The following is a 21,176-nucleotide window of genomic DNA, read 5'->3' on the forward strand; positions in this document are numbered from 1 at the left end:
CTGTAAACATTAAAAATATAATTAGTGACTATAAATAGTGAATATTAAATGTTATATATAAAAAAATTAAACTGAAATTATCTTATAAAAAAATTGTCTACGTGAGACTACACTTTGCCTTATAAGTTCTGACTTAAAGTTAGACTTCAAACTTTTTTATAGTAATATCTTACTGATAACTTGGCCCCCCCCCTTCGGAAGAAGATCTCTTTCGCTCTCCATCTAAGTTGCACGATATATTTTTTAAAAGTGAGATATATATAAATACAATGTCAATGTGTCGATTGAAAATATTTTAGATCAATGACTAAGAAGTTTCCCCAACCCTAAACCAAAAACTAAAGAGGAAAATAATAAATAAATAAATAAATAAATAAAAATGATAAGTTTGTAATTAAATTGGAGACAAGCTGTGATGCTCCCAATTCACTGAACCAAAAAGGAATTAGATCTAGAAATGCAATTAGGGTTTTGTTGAGATGCAGAGTGGCACACGTACGTACGTGCATGCATGCATGCATGCATACGTGGAGCATGCATGTCTCTTAAAACTCTTGTAATTACATGTTGTATGTTCTATTGGTCTTGGAATCTCATGACAAAATTTGTTTTTCTTTATTCTCAGTGTCTCCTCTTTGATCTTGAATTCCTTTTTATAAAACCTAAATATTTTTCAATTTAGTTAATTAAATTTTTAATTCTTTTAAATGAAAGATTCTTATATAATTATACCACATTACATTATGATAATTAATATATCGATAGTTTGAATCACTTTGTATTATTACATGGCAAGTATTTATAAGCTGTTGTAAAATGTAGAAATAACTCTAATTTATATTAAGTGAATTACAAAGTTATAAGATAAATATGATGGAATGATAAAATTATGTATAAAAATTCATATTTATTTCATTGGTATAAGCTATAATTTCCCCCCCTTACAAAATTTGTAATCAAATTTTCTATTTGATTTTTTAAAATAATTTTCTTCTTCTAAATTTCAACTCATGTTACTCTTATACTCATTTTACAATTATTAATTTTCTAATTAACCAACTGTTCACCTCTCACTCTCTTGGATGTATAAATTATTAGTTATTCTCTGAATAAAATACATTAATGTTTGAGTTTGGTGTTTGGATCTTGTTCCATAAATTAAGGAAGTTGTTGTTCCATAAATTAAGGAAGTTGTTGAACCGAGACTGATTTATTTATTTATTTTTCTTATTCTATTGTTGGTTTGTCCATTATACTTATACATCTTCTTTATATAATAATAAAAAAAGATTAATCAAGGAAATTAAAGTAGCTAATAAGTACTCCCACTTTTGTCATAATTACTAAATATTTTAGTAGAAAGACAACCAAGCTTGATAGAACTTTCTCAACTAGATTTAGCATGTTAACATAATATTAATTATCAAACTATATGCATTAATAATTAAGCTAGAATAAATGATAATTATAAATAATTAAGCGGACTTTAATTTTAGCATGTTAACATTACCTTTATTACTTTCTTTAGACTTATACTCTACTTCTAATTTATGTCAACTGTGATTTTATTTTAATAAGTGGTTTATGACAATCTACTTAACAAAAGTTAAGATTAAAAGAGATTAAACTTGTATATTGGTCATATGGATATATATTTTAATCAAAATCAGAGAGTTACATGCTACCCAACAAAACATGTTGTCATGAATTCGGTGGTCTATGTACCCCACATGTAGGGCATTAATCAACAGTTCCTAGCCCTTACTTTGGTCTCATCCATAGTTGCATGACATGCTTGGTCTAGGAATAATCAAATGGAGAAAAATTAATATAATTAATTCCAAAGATTAGAAGCCAGAAGATCAAAAGGCCTTTTGTTTCATGGTATACTCGCTCCACATTAGTTTAACTCATTAACAAACGGATATTTTTTTTTTCCAAAATAAATTTATTTACATATGTATTACATCCTCTGCAGACATTCTATGAATGTCCACAGAGGGTAGAAAGAGACAAGGAAAGGAATGAATTGAAGTACTGTAATTTTCACTTCTTATTGTATAGCACTATTTGTAAAAGTGATTGTATATCTAATTTTTCACTGTTCATTCAATGAAACTGTTGGATTGAAATCCAACGCTTATGAGATAATGTTCGTAGAATGTTCCTTGATAATCAACCCTTACATATATATATATATATATATATATATATATATATATATATTCCACTAAGCCCAATACATTACTAAGATAATGAGCTCTAAATTATTAATAAATGAAGCTAGAGAGTATAAATTAGATCTAATGTTATGAATATACATTAAAAAACTTTCTTTTTTTTTTAAAGTGAATAAATAACATAGATTAATCAAAAAAGAAACAAAAGAGGTACTCTATTATTGAAATTCAACAATATATAAGCATTCCACATGGTTTTGTTTTTAATTATTAATTGGAAAAAAGGGACATTTGATCCGTTTCTATCACTGTTGACTGTAGATAGTGAACCATTTCAATGTTAATAGCTACAGACGAAGTTTCACATCCATGTGCTTTATTTAAGAGCATGATAATGATATATATATATATATATATATATATATTTCATTTATTAGTATAATGACATGTATTTATCATCCAAACTTTGGCAACAACAATGTTTTGAACAACAAAATTTCTCACCAAATTCAAGAATTATAACAAATAATCAACTTTACAAGGCTCAATAATTATTCAGATTCTGAACAACATAATGTAATTCACACAAACATAAGCATTGCAGATAAGTAAGATGCACAATGAGAGATCGAAAGATCGGCATGACGTACTCGATCGAATGCTATTTTTATCGCTTCCTTCCATTGGCAAAAAAGTAGGAGGAGCTCAAAGTCTTGACGAGCCAACATATTCCAATCACATTTGAGAACTCGATCCGAAATTTCAGTAAGCTCTGAATAAGCTCCGTATACAAATAAAGCACAAGGTCTTCAGGATAGTTCGATGTTTTCTCCATCCTGAGAAATACTTTCCGATCACTACCTTGTAGCTATTTCTGTGCTTCACCAATTGATAATACTCCATTACCTTTGGCCGGCAATTGATGTACTCCTCTTCGAGGTTCAGTAGTGTTATCCTCACCAGCACTGGCACAAACATTGTATCAGCCAGAGTGAACTCGTCACCGGCAATGTATCTTGTCTCCTCCAGTTGCATCTCTGCATCATCGAGAAGCCTGATAAGTTTTTCCTCACTCTCTTGCACGGTGTCAAGGTCCCTCATTTTGTCCTCTGTCTCGTAGGCATCTCGGAGTTTCTCATGATAGTTACTGGCAAGTTCAGGAGATTCGGCCATTCGAGCAATAATCACCCGCCTAATGAATCTGGAGACAAAATTTCGATACTTGTCTGGAATGTGAGAGAGGGTAAACATTTTCGGATTCCAGCCATCAACTTTCTGCATCCATTCGATGACCTTTTCCACACCGGACACATTAACTTCACCGCTTAAAGAGACGGCGAGTCGGTCAATATACCTGCACAAAAGAAAATCTCCTTCTATGAATTTCACAAGTCAAGGAATGAAATTAAAAGATGATGGAGAAAGGGAGTAACTGAATGATGTCGATGGTTCGATAAATAATGTGAGACCCATTTTTGAAGACCGGAATTTTGGCAGATGGATTCATGCGAAAGAATGAAACTTCCATGTTCTTTCCGGTGAGAGGATTGACATGGTATGATGTGTAATCAATGCCCCTCTCTTCCAGTGCTAACCGGACTTTCTGACTGTCCATTGAGTATGGATGGTGGTAGAGCTGCATCTGATTTTAACTGTCACAAATATTGCAAGGAAAAACAAATCAGAAGTCTTGGGGAAAATTTGATGATACAAGCATGGAAGCAAAAATAATTTTGTAAAAATCAAGTGATACATTGAATTTACACCTAATTGCATAAGATGGCACAATCGATAAGCATGAAACTGTATGCGAAATATTTCGGGACTGCTCCACAAGCCCTTCAGCCAACTATTTCAGGACAATAAATCCTTCTGCCAAGAAAGAAACTCTAAATGCCGAAAAACAGAAAAGCAAAACAACTAATTCTAAATAAAAGATCTTACAGTGCATGAATGAATTCCCATATCATCCTTCACATGGATCATAATCACCAGTTGATAACAAAACCACCAAATAGAACTTCTTGTAGCAAAAGGCATACAAGTTAATTAAGTGTTCCATATGCTCAGACATAAGCATATAACTGACCATCACAGAACAAACCTTCTGCATATACCACAAACAAAAGTTACCTGGAAAAAGAAGTTAAAACGAAAGCATTTCAAGTCCAAATCAAACCAAAGTAATAATTCTTGGATCTTATTTCCTAGCCATTGTAAGCACTACGTAATCATCTTCTAATAATTCAATAGTATCATATGCCTTCAAGAAATCGCAACTTTAATCGAAGACACATATTTTATACCTACACATACAGCATCATAGTCCTACTGTTTGCTTGAGTTCAAACAAACACATAACAACTTCCAAACCGAATTTCACCGCATTACTTCCTTTTATTGATTGAGATACTATGTTTATCGATAAATGACACTGGAATTGCTAAAGTTTCCAGACTGTATTCCACCAACACTCTCTCACCATGACAATCCTACATAACACAACAAGAGGCCAAAAAAATTTCTTTTCCCATTCAAGCTAAAGGAGAACACGACAAGCCGAAATCAAACTCAACTACCAATTCCTAGATCTCATTTCCTTGTAAGCACAACACAAGCATCCTCTATTAATACAACACAATCATACACAATATAAAAATTACTACTTTTAGTCAAAGACATAATTTTTCCTAAATTTTCAACATCATAATCTACCACTTGCTTGAATTCAAGCAAACACATAACAGATCCCAATTCATTTCCTTTCACCAGCAAACACTGCACAAGCTTTCCTTTGAATCCAAAAACATCATACACCTTATATAAACCAAACAAGACAATTAAAAACTCAAATTCTCCTCAACTTTCAACACTATGATCCTGCTAGTTGCTCAAATTCAAACAAACACATAATGAAACTCAAAAGATCATATTGAAGGAGGATTACAGCCATAGCAAGAGGATATACACTGACAGAACCCTACAGCATAAATACTTCTATCTTCCTTTTTATTAGCTATACTGTCTTCAAAGATAGAAATGATCACTGGAGCTGTAATAATACTTCCAACACACAAATCTTCCACCAACTCTCTCACACCATAATCATTCAATAAATTAGCATCCTTCTCTAAATAAACAACAAAAGATAGAGGGAAAAAAACAACCTTTTTACCAATCATGAGGGAAACACCACAAACAATTCCTGGATCTCAATTCCTTTCCACTTTAAGCACTAGGCGAGTTCCTAACACCTTATGAAAATAAAAAATTTCAATCAAAGACATAATTTTTCCTAAATTTTCAACATCACAATCAAACCACTTGCTCGAAGTCAAACAAACACAAAACGGATCCGAACTCCACTGAACAATCTTTCCCATGAAAGATTCAACAACATCATACACCACATAAAAACCATAAAATGCAATCAAAAACTCAAATTTTCCTCAAATTTCAACATTACAATCAAACTCCTCGCTTGAATTCATACAGACACAAAATGAAACTCAAAATAAGATTAGACACATACCAGGAGCAGATGCGCACAATGAAACTCAAAAGAATGGATGATTATATTGGAAGACTTCGTACAAAGATTAGACTTTTGGATCTTTTGCTCTTTCTCTCTGGGCTTTGCGTTTCTGTAAAGGCGAGAGTGGAAAGCATGTGGAGCACTACGCATTCACAGCACAAAGGCGACGGTTTGGAGAATGATATGCTTTTTAGCGCTCGAGGCCTAATCCACCGTTGGATTGCCTCGAGATATGGTTTTGATTGATGGTATGGACAAGTTGGTGGATGATGGATGCTGATGTGGCATACACGATGAAGGCCAATTTTTAAAATTTTTTTAATTTAATTTTATTTTTGTCTATTAATTTAATAATTTTGCCTAATTTTGATTTTCAAGGCATTAATTAATTATTAATAAAAATCTTATTTTAGTTCATATTCAGTTTGATACATAATTAACAACAATACAAGTAGCATATGACACTACAAAGAGTTGTGGTACAGCACAACTGATAAATTTATAAATCAAATAAAAAAAAAAAATTGTGTTATATTATATCTCAAAATTTGCGTATCAAACCTATGCATAAAAATTTTGTTTATTATGTTTGGCTGTAACCTCTTCCATGATGCAAAAAAAACTTCCACCAATCTTTTTTATAAGGTTTATTTTTTAAAAAAACATGTTTTATATTTATTTAATAATAATAATTATTACCTCCCATCTGTCGAGGATTTAAATTTTATTGGCTTATATATATATATATATATATATATATATATATATAATAATAATAATAATAATAATAATAATAATAAATCAGAATTTAAATATGGAAATATTTAATTTTATCAGTACTAATTTGATATAATTTTCATTATATATTAATCAGGAAATTACAATATATATATATATATAATTAAATATAAGGATTTTTATTAATGAGAGTTTGAAACGGACTCGATAATATCAAAAGATCTCATAGGTGTGGAAGTTAGGTTGCAAGCAAATCTCTTATGAGAGCACATAAATTGAATGTGCACATGTAAATTGCCCATTTTATGAAGAAAAAATTATTTTAATTCATTAAAAATTGGAGAGATTTTTTGTTTGGCTGTATCATGTTCTATGACACTTAAAAAACAAAATATTTAATTTTATCAGTAATAATTAGATGCAATTATTAGTTATACATATATATATTAATATACAAAAATATTGAATGGGCTGGGGCCCATCTAGCTTTAGGATCCGGGATCAGTCATTAATGGGCTTTCAAGGACAGCACAATAAAACACATTAAAGAGAACGGGCAAGAAAGTCAAGCCCATTAAGGTCCCCTACTGTGAGTTTATGTCACGTCACTATCATGCCTTTTTGATGACACCAAATACTCATATTTTTTACAATTTTTTTCCATGAAAATATTTTATTAAATCATGTATTTCTTTCATAATCAACAATTTTAATGCTTGCTTTTATAAAATAAATCATTTTGCTACATATATATTTTAATCATTGTTTGTTTCTCAATTTTGAATATAGGTTATTACATAATATAAGTGTTTTTTTTTCCCTAGAAGCTCTCACGGCAGCACCGGCCACTTACATAAAGTTGATGTAGAAAATTTTTATTATTTTAAATTTAATTTTTTTTTTTATAATAATTGATGGTTTCGGGTCATTAGTGTGGGCTCAAACTTGTCACCTGAACGGCTGAACCTTACTTCTCTAAGTGAGAATATAGAGTTGGATGTTCATTTTTTGATTTTGTGTACGTCCATAATTACGTGGCTTGTCCACTTTGTAAAATAATAATAATAATAATAATAATAATAATAATAATATTATATACATACATGCAAATCTTCAAATCTTATGTAAATATGAGAATTAAATTTTTTTCTTAAATCTAACAAATTGAAGAAAAATATTCATATTATTATTATTATTATTATTTTATATAAAACGAGAATTTTGTATATATATATATATATATCAAAAAAAGTCTGAACCAAAGAAAACCAACGGTCAGCCGTGACTAATCTGAAAGGGAACAAAGAAAACGAATCTCAAAGCAAGCGTGACGTCGGTTGAAAAGGCGGTGTGATACGCGCGGGAGGAGAAACGGACAAGGCCGTGAGTGACGGTTGTGGCTGGGCGAGCAGCGGGCCCGCGCGCAATCAATGCTCGCTGCTCGATGGCGACTGCGAGGTGCTCTTGTAGGCATTTCGTCGAACGCCTCATCTGCACTCCTGCGTACCCTGAGATATTTCCTCCCCCCACTTCGCCAGATCTCGTCGTCTCTGGCCTTTCCTTCTCATGGAGCCGCCGGGAACCGCCGGCGATTCTGAGGCTTCCTCTCCCCACGTTGTTCTCATCTCAGCCGGCGCTAGCCACTCAGTTGCTCTCCTTTGTAATCTCGCTTAAACTTTTTAATTTGGGTGGTTCTTGTTTTTGTGTTCTTAGTCTGTGTTTAGTGAGGAGTTTGTGGACGCTGCTGATTGGTTTTGATTGACTTCGTTGTTGGACTTCTTGATTTTTGTATTAGAAGTGATGGCAAAAATTTCGGTTTTTTCGTTTAGTGTTTTTGGTTAGGGTTTAGTGTGGAGATTGTCAATGGTATTGATATGAAGTTAAATTTAGCTTATTGGTTTTGATTGATGTTGTCGTTCATAGTTCTTGATTTTGGCTTTAGATTGGGTGGTGGTGATTTTCTCGAAAAACATTTGCTCTACTCCTCGCACAGCCAAATTTCTGGTTTTCTTCATTAATCTATTTGTGTTCTTGGTCAGGGTTTTGTTCGAGGTTTTGACTGATGCTGATATTTGGGGTGAATTAAGCTCACTTCTTTTTATTTATTGTTTGGATTGATGTTGTTGTTAGTAGTTGTTAGAGTAGGTGTGCTTAGCTTTTGTTACTCGTTGGTTTTGATTGACATCACCATTGATAGGTCTTGATTTTCTCCTATATTGGATGATTTTTTCATATGTTAATCTGTAGATTATCTAAAGATCATCCTGTTCCTGTTTTACATGTATAATATTACTGTCAGTGTTGTTGGAGTCTTCTTTCATGAAGTGCTTCTTCACGAAGAAACCTTTTTATCCATATCAAGGATTCCACATAATTGGCTATTTTGAAATGGTTTTACTGGTGTTTGCCAGCTGGGCATATTGTTTGTTCATGGGGAAGGGGGGAAGATGGACAGCTTGGTCATGGGAATGCTGAAGATCGGCTTATTCCAACACTGCTTAGTGCCTTAGACAATGCAAGAATAGTGTCCATTGTTTGTGGTGCTGATCATACTACTGCATATTCTGAGTCTGAATTGCAAGTTTACAGCTGGGGATGGTAGGCTTCTTTTCTGTGGTTTTTCATTGTTTATTTACTGTGTTTTACTGAAATCAATCTGTATCTTTTGGAAAATATGAATCCTTTAGAAGTTTGATCTACACATACATTGCCTAGTTCTTGGATGCTGTGGAATGGGCTAATCAATGAAAATGAATTTGCAAAAGAATAGTTGAAGGGATGAATAAAGAAACTCTTATAAATTGGATGTACATATATGTATATGTTTAAAAGGAAGCTATTTTGTACAAAAAGAAGTTCACAAATCTTATGTTTATGGTTGTAGAAATGTATTATCTTTATGTTAATGGTTATCGAACTACTATGAGTCTATAGATTCTAAAGGGTAAAGAAATGTCAAAATGTTTTCCTTCAATTTTCTACCAGATCTTTTTGTTCACGGTTTATACTCCCGGAGATCTTCTTGTAACTTGTTAACTATTCCATGCTGCTTGTTTTTTTTAATGTGTGGTTTGTTTACCACATTGCTTTGTTGTACTTAGCAATTTGCAAGAAAATCAGTGTTTATGATTGTGTGATATATTTGGCCGTCATATATGGGAATATCTCCAGATAGCTTTTGGTAGTGTACTGATCTACATAGCTGTATGTGTGTATGTTTAATATGATACACATGAGCATTGACTCTCTATGATATTACAGGGGTGACTTTGGAAGGCTGGGACATGGTAATTCTAGTGATGTGTTTACTCCGCAGCCAATAAAAGCATTGCAAGGCATTATAATTAAACAAATTGCCTGTGGGGACAGCCATTGTTTGGCAGTTACCATGGATGGGGAAGTGCAAAGGTTTGGTGTTTGAGTATATCTTTGTCAATAATATTTTCTTATGTCTTTAGGATGTAATCATGTAGTCTATTCTAATAATTTATCCTTCTTGGGAGGAATTTTTCTTATGCTTTTCTTTCTCATTTTTATAAGTATGCCTTGTCCTCTAATCTTATTCTATCTTCTGTGAACTTAATACTCCAGTGAGAGTAATAGGCAAAGCATCTCAGCTCTTGTTCTATTTTCTGTTTCTAATAGTTTATACAGTTTTTTTTTCTTCTTATTATTGATGTTATACTCATTTATATGTCATCTTCTGATTGTTGATAAAGTTGGGGGCGAAATCAAAATGGCCAACTTGGTCTTGGTACCACTGAGGATTCTCTTGTACCACAAAAAATTCAGTCTTTCCAGGTTTGTTGAGTAGTTTCTACTTCACAAAAAGTCATCATTTTACTTTTTTTAATCTAATGTTGTTGCAGCTATCCGATTTTATCATGACTTTAAATATTAAACTTGTTTTGATCCAAGGTACCATATACTTCGTTCTTTAACATGATTTTGGTGTTTTGATACTTAATGCCTTATATTTATTATCTTCTATTCTGAAATTGAGATTGCTCATCTCACTGCAAGAACCACATAAATATTACGAGATTCGTCACTAGTTCTTCCTTAGAGCACAAAAATCAGTTCAAGGTTGAAAAAGTAGAATTTTGATGGTCATTAAATTTAACAGAATAATTATTATCTAAGAATGTATGTCTGAATATAAGATTTTGCTTGTCTAAATAGTCATTTTGCTTGGATTTCTATTAGGGAATTCCTGTCAAAATGATTGCTGCCGGTGCAGAACATACCGCTGCAGTCACAGAAGATGGTGAGCTCTATGGTTGGGGCTGGGGTCGGTATGGTAACTTGGGTTTAGGAGATCGGAATGACCGATTAATACCAGAGAAGGTTTCTTCTGTTGGCGTAAGTTTTTTTGTTTGAATATTGTGTTCTTCTGAGACAGATTGCTATGTTAAAGGGCTGCATATGTGTGTGTATTTATTTGAGTTGCACATGTGATGAATGCTTTACATTCAGTCATTTAAACTTTTCGTCTACTGATGTAGTTGCAGCTTAGTTATCTAGAATTTGTTATCAAATCTAGATAAAGTACAAAATGGAAAGGCCTCATAGTTTCTTTCTTGTTACTTCAAAACCCTTCAACACCTCTTACAATGATTTCTTTGCCCTCACGATTTTCTACTGCATCCTTTTGCTTTTAGGAGCAAAAAATGGTACTTGTCGCTTGTGGATGGAGGCACACAATAACAGTATCTTCCTCTGGTGGCTTATACACTTACGGATGGAGCAAATATGGTCAACTGGGACATGGGGACTTTGAGGATCACCTTGTTCCACACCAGGTGGAGGCTCTACAAAGTAGCCATGTATCACAGGTTCTCTATAATTCACTTTTTTTTTAATTAATTACTCTTTCTGAACAATTATCTGAGACATTTAAGTATCCGTTAGTGTTGTCCGACAGTGTAGGAAATAAATACCAATCATCTTTACATTTGTATATGTTTTTTCTCCAAGTTTTGAAGAGGAGAATAATATTTTATTGGCAACATCTTTATCTTTTTTTTTATTGATGTATTGATCCTTATGCTTGAAAATGGAAATCTAACTAACCTAACCCTTCCTTGGATGGGTTTTTGTGGCAAAAAATCTGTTTAGGCCCTGACGTGGAACTTTATCTGATGTGGTATAGGTGAATATTATAGAATTTGACAAATATTTTGTTGTAATTGCCTTGTAAGGTAATATATTTTGTTAGTCATGAAAAAATGGAATTATAGCCACGGCATTCTTGTTAGGCTGATCTTTCTTGCATGTATCAAATTGGACCCAACATTTCTGTTGTGTGTATGTAGGTGTTGTAACTCAAACTTAATTTTGCATTACTTCTTCCAGATATCTGGTGGTTGGAGACATACTATGGGGCTCACATCTGATGGAAAGCTTTATGGTTGGGGATGGAACAAGGTTTGTTTTATATCCTCATTTAAGCTAGTATGGCCCTTTATGTGCTATGTTCCATATCTGTAACTTGTTAAGTAATGATCATTGTGCAAGTCCTGTTCCCTTATAGCTACTATTTATGAAGCATGCTATTAAGTAGGTTTTAAAATATATTTACTAAAAATTGCTATGATGGACACACAAACCGATGCATGCTCTCACAAGAATGTTTATGTATGTGCTATCACTTGTCATGTACTTCTGTATGTTTCTATGCAAAACCATGTAGGTTTTCTATATTGTCTTACTATTTGTTCCCCAGACCAATTTCGATTTTGTTCTACCTCTAGGTATTGCTCCCAAGTATTTGATTTGATGCTGTTTGAGGGTAGTTTTATGCATTGTGAAAAAAATCTAAAGAGGAATAAAACTGAAAACAACCTCTGATCTTTCTCAGGTGGCAAATTTGCAATTTTCCTTGTTTTATTTTCTCTAGGGCTCTGATCTTTTCCCACATAGTTGTTGTCTCTTATGGTTCTTGTAGGGCTTCATGAATCTTGTTTGGGATTTTGATCCTATCATGGTTAGTTACTAAGTGCCCAAAATTTAATGGACAATCTTACATAGGAGAAAATTGGGGATTAAGTAATGGGTGCATGATCTTAAGCTCTTTAAGTTTACCCCGATGATGTTGATGGACGTGAACAAAAAGATATACTTGAATATTTTGAAGGAATGATGGAATGAATATGGTGTTTGGGGAAGAGTTAAGCAACACCTGACAAGAAGTTTCAAATGTTAGAACCCTAGAAGGCTTTCTATTGATTAAGTATGCAACGGTGAGATGGCTTCTCTCCATTAAATATTCACTATATATGAGGAAAAATAAGAGCTTAGGTAACTTCCATTCTGCTAGATTGTGTTTACACAGGAGTTTTAATGAATTATGCGTTGGTTCGGATAATAACCTAGATTGGATTTGAAATATTCTTCAATGTTATCTATTCTTAGGACCTTTATCTTTGTCTAAAACTGAGTGGAATCATCGTGTTAAATTTTTGGAAAATTTGCTCCACTTTGGATTTCTCTTTCATTAGGAAAACCCGAAGTAAGTCTAGTGTGATCATCTATGAAAGACAAATCAACGAGATAAAATAATAGCCTTTGCCCTAGATGGTCCCTTTACATCAATGTGTATTATTGAAAATGGATGAGATGGCTTGTATTAATGACTAGGATATACATTTTGTATATGTTAAGAGATCTTGAAAATTTGCAATTGAAATTCATTTGGCCTTTAATTGATAAATAAAGAAGAAAACAACTGCTCAAGGTACACGAAATTTGGGTGTCATATTCTATAATGCCATATTATAATATTATCACAGGAAGAAGAAACAAAATTAAAATAGTTATGGGACCTTCTCTAGACATGAAACAATGATCTTGGGTAACCTTATTCTTAATTTTGACCTTATTCTTAACTTTGAGGAGATAATGACCTGAAGACAACTTAGTATTACCAATCATCCCTGGTGAACCGAAGTCTTGAAATTCACAAGAACATTAGGAAAATTTGGTCACACAATTATAATCTTGTGTAAGTTTGCTAATTGACAATAGGTTACAATCAAGACTTGCAACCAGTAGAATAAAGTGAAGAGTCAGGTTTTCTAGAATTTTAGCAGGACCAAATTCATGTTATGTTTGAAAGAGATCCACCCACTATTGTTATTGTCAAATTCTTATAACATAGGCTTAAAGACAAATAATTTTTCATCATCTGTCAGCTGTTTGGGAATCCATAATTAATGAATTTCTCTATTCTTTTCTAACACTAAGAGCATGAAAGCCTTTACCTTTGGGCTAAGGATGTGATTGACACAGAGGGGATGGATGAAGAAAATTAAGGATGGTTGAATATTTTCTAGAGTATGTCCAACTTCCCCTTAGTGAAAGTTAAGGATTTGGTTGTTGTCTGGTTCTCTTTAGTTACTGCCACATTTTCACTACTTTTTTTGTTGCTTGAGTGTCAAGAAAGCTTCCAATCCATAGGTATCCTAAGGATCTTCCAACAATATTCTTAGGTATGGCCATTATGTCTATAATGGACATGCTGGGATGCCTTTTTTTATTGCTATTGAAAGAGTGGGTTACACATGTTGCAATGGCTAAACTTTCTTGTTGAATTATTGGAAGGATTTCGTACTTCCATTATCACTTTTTTTTGCTCTCTTCACGTGAACTTCTAAAAACACCTTTTATGTTTGATAAGGGTTTTTGACCATAATTCTTTGATCTGTATGGGAATAAAAATAACTTGACAATTTTTACACATAATGTAAAATGTAGAAGCTTGAGAATGGACTTTCTTTCTTTACTTTGTAAGTTAGAGGCAAATTTTATTTTATTTTCTCACTTTTCCCCTTCTGCCTTATGATGGCACATCTTTCCCTTATGCACAGGAGGCAAATAGGAATTGGAACATTAAATTTAGCAAAGTTAAATTGCTAATTTATATGACCTATTAACGACAGACGTTTCTTGAGCTATTTATTTTTCTTTGCTGATAACCCCCATCTGTTGAGGAGTCTGAGTTAAGATGGTTTCTCGTCAAGCCTTGGAACTTGAGATCTTACATTTCTCCAGTCAATGATGAGGTCATCTTTTTTCTTTCCATTCATAAAGAAGCTTTTTCCCCTTGTGACGCTTCGAGGCTTCTTTATTGTGAGAGTATAAAATCGTCCTGGATCATTCTTTCACATACTTCGTCCAATTTTTTGTTGGGCTCAATAAAAAACTTGTAATTTCGTATCTTTTTCCATGATCCTTTTATACTTAATTCCATCATCAGAGCAGCTCCATTCAATTTCCTTGTATAACCATTAGCTCCTAAGCGTCATCTCTTACCACTTTATGAGAATGAGATGTTGGCTTTCTTGTTTGCTATCAAGAAGCGAGAGGCTTAACTTAAAATGAGCATCAAAGCTTAAAGCACTTGTTGGAACAACAACTCACTACTCCATTTCAATAAGCTTGGGTTACTACGTCGGTGCAATTTGATTATAAGATACAGTTCAAACAATGGACATAAAATGTAGTAGCAGATGCTTTGTCTTGGATTCTTACAATTTCTTGCCAACCTATAGTTACCATAGTGCTTCCCTCCCCCCTATATGAGGCAATTAAACATACATGGGAGTAGGATGAGAACCTGAAGAAGATTTGTGAAATATTTGGTAAGGTTGTTGAAATATTCAATCACGGGCATACCTCCTTACCTTAAATCATGAAGGAAACTCTTCACTTCAAACAACACCAAATTATTTTCATTGTTCGAATTGGTTTCTCTAATGGTCTCCCTCATTTTTTTCGGTTGCTTTATAGAGAAGGAAATTCTTTCCATTCTCATTGTTCATGGAGTTTATAAGCCATGACATTGCGGTGCTAATGCAACGTCAAAGCTTGGATTAGGCGTGCAATGCATTGTCCTAACACTGGATTCAGTTCCTCCGTGCAAGTTATGTTGGCGTAACTCTGTGTTTTGGGGTTCTCTAACCTGAGGGAAGATGAATCCTTGCTTTAGCATGTTTAGCAAGGATACATGCTCAAGTATCGCCCAAGGAAAAATGAAATAAAGGTGAGAAAGATAAGAAGATGATGCACTAAGGTTTCACAAAAAAAAGGAGATGAGAAGCTGCAGGCTATGAATGCAAGAGAAAAGAAGTATAAACCCTAAAACACACATGAACATATTCACACACACAGATAAGATCATCCAACCGTCATAAATTGATTTGTTGGATGAAGATTAATGGTCAAAATATAGCCATTGCATGGAATAGAGACGAGAAAAGAAAAGATGGCCGGAGGCTGGCTGGCGACCACAACGCTGGCCGGGCACATACATGTGGTGGAAAACCAGTCCATTAATAACCCAAAACACTAATTCAATGGAGCAAGTGTGAAAACATATATAAGTTGATGTGGGACTAAACCATGTACTAGGAGCTCAAAAGCTTAGGTTTGGACGTATAAATGAATGTTGGATTTGGGGCAAGTCTTTGCACTGGGTTTGGGTCGACCCAGATCCAACAGGTCACTTCTATGAGGGGAAACAACAACACCGATAATGAAGTTGTCCTTCTTTTTGCAGCAACTGAACATTATGACTGATTGACTCAAGTATGGATAATTATTCATGTTTAATTTGCAGGCAAGATGAGAAGCAGATTTCTTGTGGAACTACTATTATTGTTTTTACTAACAAGATCTCAGCTGGACGTTAGGAATATGTGGGCAAAGTTCTCTTCGTTGTCATTAAGATCCTCAGAAAATACTAGAATTCGATTTTATAGATAGCTCTAATACCATTAAAAAAAAATAAAGAAGATAAATAAAACTGAAAACAACCCCTTTATTTCTTAATAGAGAATACTAGTGTTTTTATTTTTTAGTTTTTAGATTACTGGGATGTTTCAAATGGTATTAGAGGTTAATCTCTTCTAGTAAATTGAGATGATATGGTAATTTTATTTTCTAGTGTTATCTGTGCATGTTAGTTAGTGGATGAACTACATAGAAACTAATGGGCCTATGATACTCCAGTTTTGATTTTAATTATGATTAGGATTTTGTATAGGGAACAAGCATGTGAGAAAGATCTTGTGCTTATTTGTATGATTTGGACCTGAATATGTGAAGCCCTTTTTATAGCACAATATTGTAAGATCTGGTATTGGATGGGCCAAAGTAGACAATTACTAAGAAGGAAATTGCAAAAGATGAGAGAAGGAAATCCCTTCTTGTAAGTTAGGAAAGTCATCCCAATTGTAACTCAAATCTTTATCAAAGAAATTGCCTTACTCCTAGTTTGAAGGAAGATTCTCAGAATTTCATTCTATCTGGATCACAACACACTATAAGCCCTTCATCGGTGAATTACGAAATATGCTGGAATCTTTCTCCAATTACCAATTTGATGAAAATTAGAGGTGTTGAATACTTGAAGGATTAATCCCTTTGTTTTGGCTATTTAACCAGTGCCTCTGTTATCACACTAATGGTTGCTTTTTGGCAAGTATGTCCACGTTCCAGTTTGAAGTACATGCGCAATCAATTAACATCCTGATAAGGGTTTAATCTTCTCAAAGCAAGTGTTCAGCTTCTTTATATTTTGCATGAGTGTTGTTCCTGCCAAGACTGTCCTTTCACTGCTCTCTACATCTTCTTCAAGTGGAGCTAACTTTTTGCTTTTGAGCATAACCACATCACTTGAATAGCATAGCCTTTGTCATTTATTGCGGAGCATCCATAAGAGTTCATTGAAAAAAATGTTTGTTCCAATCACATGTTTTCCAATCCAAAGCCATTGTCTCACTGAAAGACAACAGCTTTTTATGATCAGAAGTACCTATCTCTTTCATGTCCATAATTAGTGCATAAATTATCGTACATCAGCCCAAAGTCATCTTCATCGGTTTTATTATATATTTGCTTATTGCAGATATTCCTGGTGCTTACTCCTTTGTATTCTTCTCCTTTTCTTTCATCCGTTTACAGTTTGGACAAGTTGGTGTTGGAGATAATGTGGACCACTGCTCGCCAGTCCAAGTTAAATTTCCAAATGAAGAGGTACTATTGTCTTATAACAAAATCTAATTGCCTAACTTTTCATTATGGTGGAACTGGATCCATGGTAACATGCTCTAATTTTTCTGGCTAATCCCTAATTGAATGATTTCTGAGGGCAAGAAGTCTGATTCCAATAATTTGGACCATTGGTTGTGGTTTCTTATCTTTGTTGTTATATATGTTTGATGATAATAGTTTTCCTTTCTAACATTTTTGTGGTACTATTTTCAGAAAGTGGTTCAAATATCTTGTGGATGGAGGCATACTATTGCTGTCACAGAAAGAAAAAACTTGTTTTCTTGGGGTAGGGGTACCTGTGGGCAACTTGGCCATGGGGATATTCTTGACAGGTAAATGCAGTTGCAACTCTCTGCAGTTTTGATTTATTATAGTCGTGAGAAGTTCCTTCCAATTTACTTTGGTGGAAAAAGCATGGAAGATTTTAACAGTATGAATAGTGATTATATTGATTTTAGATTTTGCCTGATAAATCTTGAAGGGATTTGGATTGTGGATACATACATTTCATTTATAGTGGTACATTCCAAAAGAAATTTTTAGCTGAACATGATAGTATGTGACCAGAAATGGCAGTGGTTATGGGGGACAGAGAGTTCTACATCTAAAGTCTTCATCTATGGTTAATGCTCCTCCCATCCCTTTTGAACTACCTGATCTCATGTAGACACTCTCTGCTTTGAAGAACTCAATCACACTGACATTTACTTGTGTTTAAGCTGGATATGCTGTAGCAAGCTTTATGCTAGTGCTGTAAGGCTTCTCATTGCCTCTTTGGTCAACAATGCTCTTTTTCCACTCATTTGGAGCAGAGAACTAAAGATTTAACTTTGTCTGTGTTTCTTTTGGATCATACTGATTTACAATTCTTTTTTCAGCAGCTATTTACTCATTCTCAGGCAGCATCCTATGTTTTATTATTTATGAGCACCACATGATTATGATCCATATGTCTGTTCTAAGATTTTTCTTTGGAAATTGAAGGGATTCTCCTAAGATGATAGAGGTTTTAAGCACGGATGGATCTGGATGCAAGGAAATTGATTCATTAAAAATTGAGTCTGTATCAGGTGATAGCTCTTATTCTCTTTTCGTGATATTTTTCTTCCCACATTTTATAGTTTCTGGCAAGAAGACTTCTTTCTTTGCTTTACTATTTTCTACAGGCAAAGTTTGGATTTCACCATCTGAGAGATATGCAATAGTTCCCGATGAGAAGGTCTTTTTTTCTTCTTCTTCTTCTTCTTCTTCTTCTTCTTCCTCTTTCTTTTTTTCTTCAGACTGGGGATTTTAACACCCTTGTTGAGTGCAGAAACAATTGTTTATTTATGATATTGAATCACTGGATGGTCTTGTTATTTGTCCTTTCAGTTAACTAAAGAACTGGTAGATCCTGTCAAAGGCAATGGCAATGACGCAAGTGTTCCAGACACTGATGTTAAGCGAATTCGGATATAGTCAGTTTTTCTACCAATCCTCTCACTTTCCAATCAGATATATAATATAGTGCTATCTCTCTGTATACAATCAAGGTCGCAGAACATTTTTGGCTGTTATCCATTATCATATATGAAGCTGTTTCAACCAATGGATGATATGTTTCTGATCTGAACGAACATAATTATTTTGAATAATCTGTTTAGATGCATATTCAAAAACTGCATGATGTTATCTTCAGAACTTCTATTCCTGTATGCAATCTGGTTAATTTGCCAAAATACATGCCAAACTCCAGAATGTCATGTTTCATCTGCAGAACCTTAATTTAGTATGCCTGTCAACATTGTATTACAGCTTATTCATCCTTTTGATCTACTCACCACCTTAAGCCCATCTCTTCTCTCTTTTCTCTGAAACTTGTTGTCTGCATGTTGTAAAACTTATGCTTTGAGTTCTCTTTGGACATTGTATCAGAGCTACAATTTTAGAAGTCCTACGTAGACCTTGACTAATATTAGGCAGCATGTCTCTTCTTACCAACTAGGTCAAGGACAAGGTTGTGTTTAGCCATAAAACATTAAAAAGCAACCATGAGATGAACGAGAAAAATAAGTTGCTGTTAGTTTCTTTAGTGTGTCAAGGTGTTTTGAAAAATAAGTCATTCATTTCTTGTGGGACATAAACAAAGTTATCTATCTGACTGCAAGACAAGTCATCAGACATCAATTCTTGGACTATTTTGGAACCACCAGTTTCATTTTCTTTCACTCTCTTGACATATTGTTAATTGTGATTGTGAGACATTGGCTATTTATAATTAATGCAGTGTTGTAGTGTTGCATAGATTCAATGAATTCAGACTGTTGAGCTAAGTACTTACTTTTTATTGTTGGAATAACTTTTTTCACTGTGATTAAAATTTCCTTTTTTATGTCAATATTTTTGCAATTCTTTTGCTAAGTCAGTATACTGAAACTTCATTTCATACAAGGGCATCTTCAGATGGGCTTTTGGAAAATGTCTTCTTTGGGTAGGTAAAGCAGTTCTGCAATAAAACTCTCTCTGAATTACTGTATATATCTGTGAATTTCAGCAAAGGTTATTAGTTTCTTACTTAAATATGAACTCTTGTTATTCATAAACACATCATATTCAGGTTGCTATTGTGTACAAATGAAATATTGTTTTTTTCTGTTTGGGTGCAAACTAACATTGAATATGTTGTGATGCTCTCCGTGTGGAATTTTGAAAGATTAGTCCTTGTCTGGATAAATATCTATTGCACCTTCTGAATTGATGTGTAGATTGTTTTTGGATTTTATCAAGTGGTTGGTCTACCATTAGGATTCTTTCACACTCAATTATTGTTGTTGATTTGATGGTATTTAGGGGAGAAATTGTTCTCTAATTTTTTTTATCTATCTTGTAGGATTATTAGTTCATTTCCTCAATAAAGCAAGTCATGTTTTACAAGTAATTGTAGGGTCTCTTTTGTTGACAAAAGATTGCAAGGTAGTTTGTCTGTCAAAACTTGAAACAATTCTCAAGCACTAGAGTCATGAAGACATGGAGAATATATTTTTGTATGAGATTAGTAATAATCACCATTGTAGTGAAGAAGTCTATAGGCAACTAGTAAACGTGTAAGACTAAAATCTTTTATTATTTCTTTGTTTCTTCCTCACTTTTCTAATTCATAATTATTATAATCCCCTAAGTCAAATCATCATCATTTGTATATGTTGTCCAACCACCTTAAATAATAATAATAATAATAATAATAATAATAATAATAATAATAATAATAATAATAAATCTATCCTTTGTGTTTGGGTGTATCTATCACCAATTTGTATGAATCATTTAGTCAAATGTTGTTTTTTTTCAACATCAACGACCAGGCTGTTTAAAAAAATGGGGTGTGCACAAGCTTCATCAGACTAAGTAAAGTAAGATTTATATATATGTGGGCGTTGTGATTATCCGCACACAATCATTATTCACATTATTAGAAATATATCAACATTTGTAATTTTAATTTTATCACTTGTTAAAAGTTTTAACATAAATCCGGATATTAATACATTATTTGGTCATTTGTGCCAATGGTCGAAAGTTTGATTTCCTTCTAATACATGAGGTGTAATAAAATGTATGTGTGATTTCTTGTCCGCGTAATTTTTTTCATCTACGTAATTAAAAAAAATGATCTCTCAAAAATACAGTGT

General features: G+C 33.4%; 2 protein-coding genes across 11 annotated transcripts; one reads left to right on the top strand and one right to left on the bottom strand.

The window, feature by feature from the left end:
* Window positions 1-2,626: 2,626 nt before the first annotated feature.
* LOC120252986 (glutathione S-transferase TCHQD) lies at window positions 2,627-5,878 on the bottom strand. Of its 8 annotated transcripts, none has more exons than XM_039261214.1 (5): window positions 5,713-5,878; window positions 4,125-4,200; window positions 3,947-4,052; window positions 3,614-3,832; window positions 2,627-3,534 (listed from the first exon to the last, which is right to left on the bottom strand). In XM_039261214.1, exons 4-5 carry the CDS (start codon window positions 3,820-3,822, stop codon window positions 2,943-2,945), a joined length of 801 nt encoding a protein of 266 aa, XP_039117148.1. In that variant the 5' UTR covers window positions 3,823-3,832; window positions 3,947-4,052; window positions 4,125-4,200; window positions 5,713-5,878; the 3' UTR covers window positions 2,627-2,942. The 8 variants fall into 8 exon arrangements, with proteins under 8 accessions (XP_039117148.1, XP_039117146.1, XP_039117145.1 ...); XM_039261212.1 differs by having other exon boundaries at window positions 4,125-4,287; XM_039261211.1 differs by having other exon boundaries at window positions 4,125-4,313.
* A 2,037-nt stretch (window positions 5,879-7,915) lies between these two features.
* Window positions 7,916-20,140, top strand: LOC120252935 (ultraviolet-B receptor UVR8-like). Of its 3 annotated transcripts, none has more exons than XM_039261133.1 (13): window positions 7,916-8,113; window positions 8,865-9,051; window positions 9,715-9,861; window positions 10,173-10,254; window positions 10,660-10,815; window positions 11,115-11,288; window positions 11,809-11,880; window positions 17,419-17,490; window positions 17,722-17,840; window positions 18,493-18,578; window positions 18,675-18,727; window positions 18,880-18,965; window positions 19,940-20,140. In XM_039261133.1, coding segments are annotated over exons 1-13 (1,329 nt in total). In that variant the 5' UTR covers window positions 7,916-8,019; the 3' UTR covers window positions 19,941-20,140. The 3 variants fall into 3 exon arrangements, with proteins under 3 accessions (XP_039117067.1, XP_039117068.1, XP_039117066.1); XM_039261134.1 differs by having other exon boundaries at window positions 19,951-20,140; XM_039261132.1 differs by lacking the exon at window positions 19,940-20,140 and having other exon boundaries at window positions 7,917-8,113; window positions 18,880-19,228.
* The last annotated feature ends 1,036 nt before the right edge of the window (window positions 20,141-21,176 follow it).

This window comes from Dioscorea cayenensis, chromosome 25 (genome assembly GCF_009730915.1).
Source record: "Dioscorea cayenensis subsp. rotundata cultivar TDr96_F1 chromosome 25, TDr96_F1_v2_PseudoChromosome.rev07_lg8_w22 25.fasta, whole genome shotgun sequence".
NCBI classification, from domain to species: domain Eukaryota; kingdom Viridiplantae; phylum Streptophyta; class Magnoliopsida; order Dioscoreales; family Dioscoreaceae; genus Dioscorea; species Dioscorea cayenensis.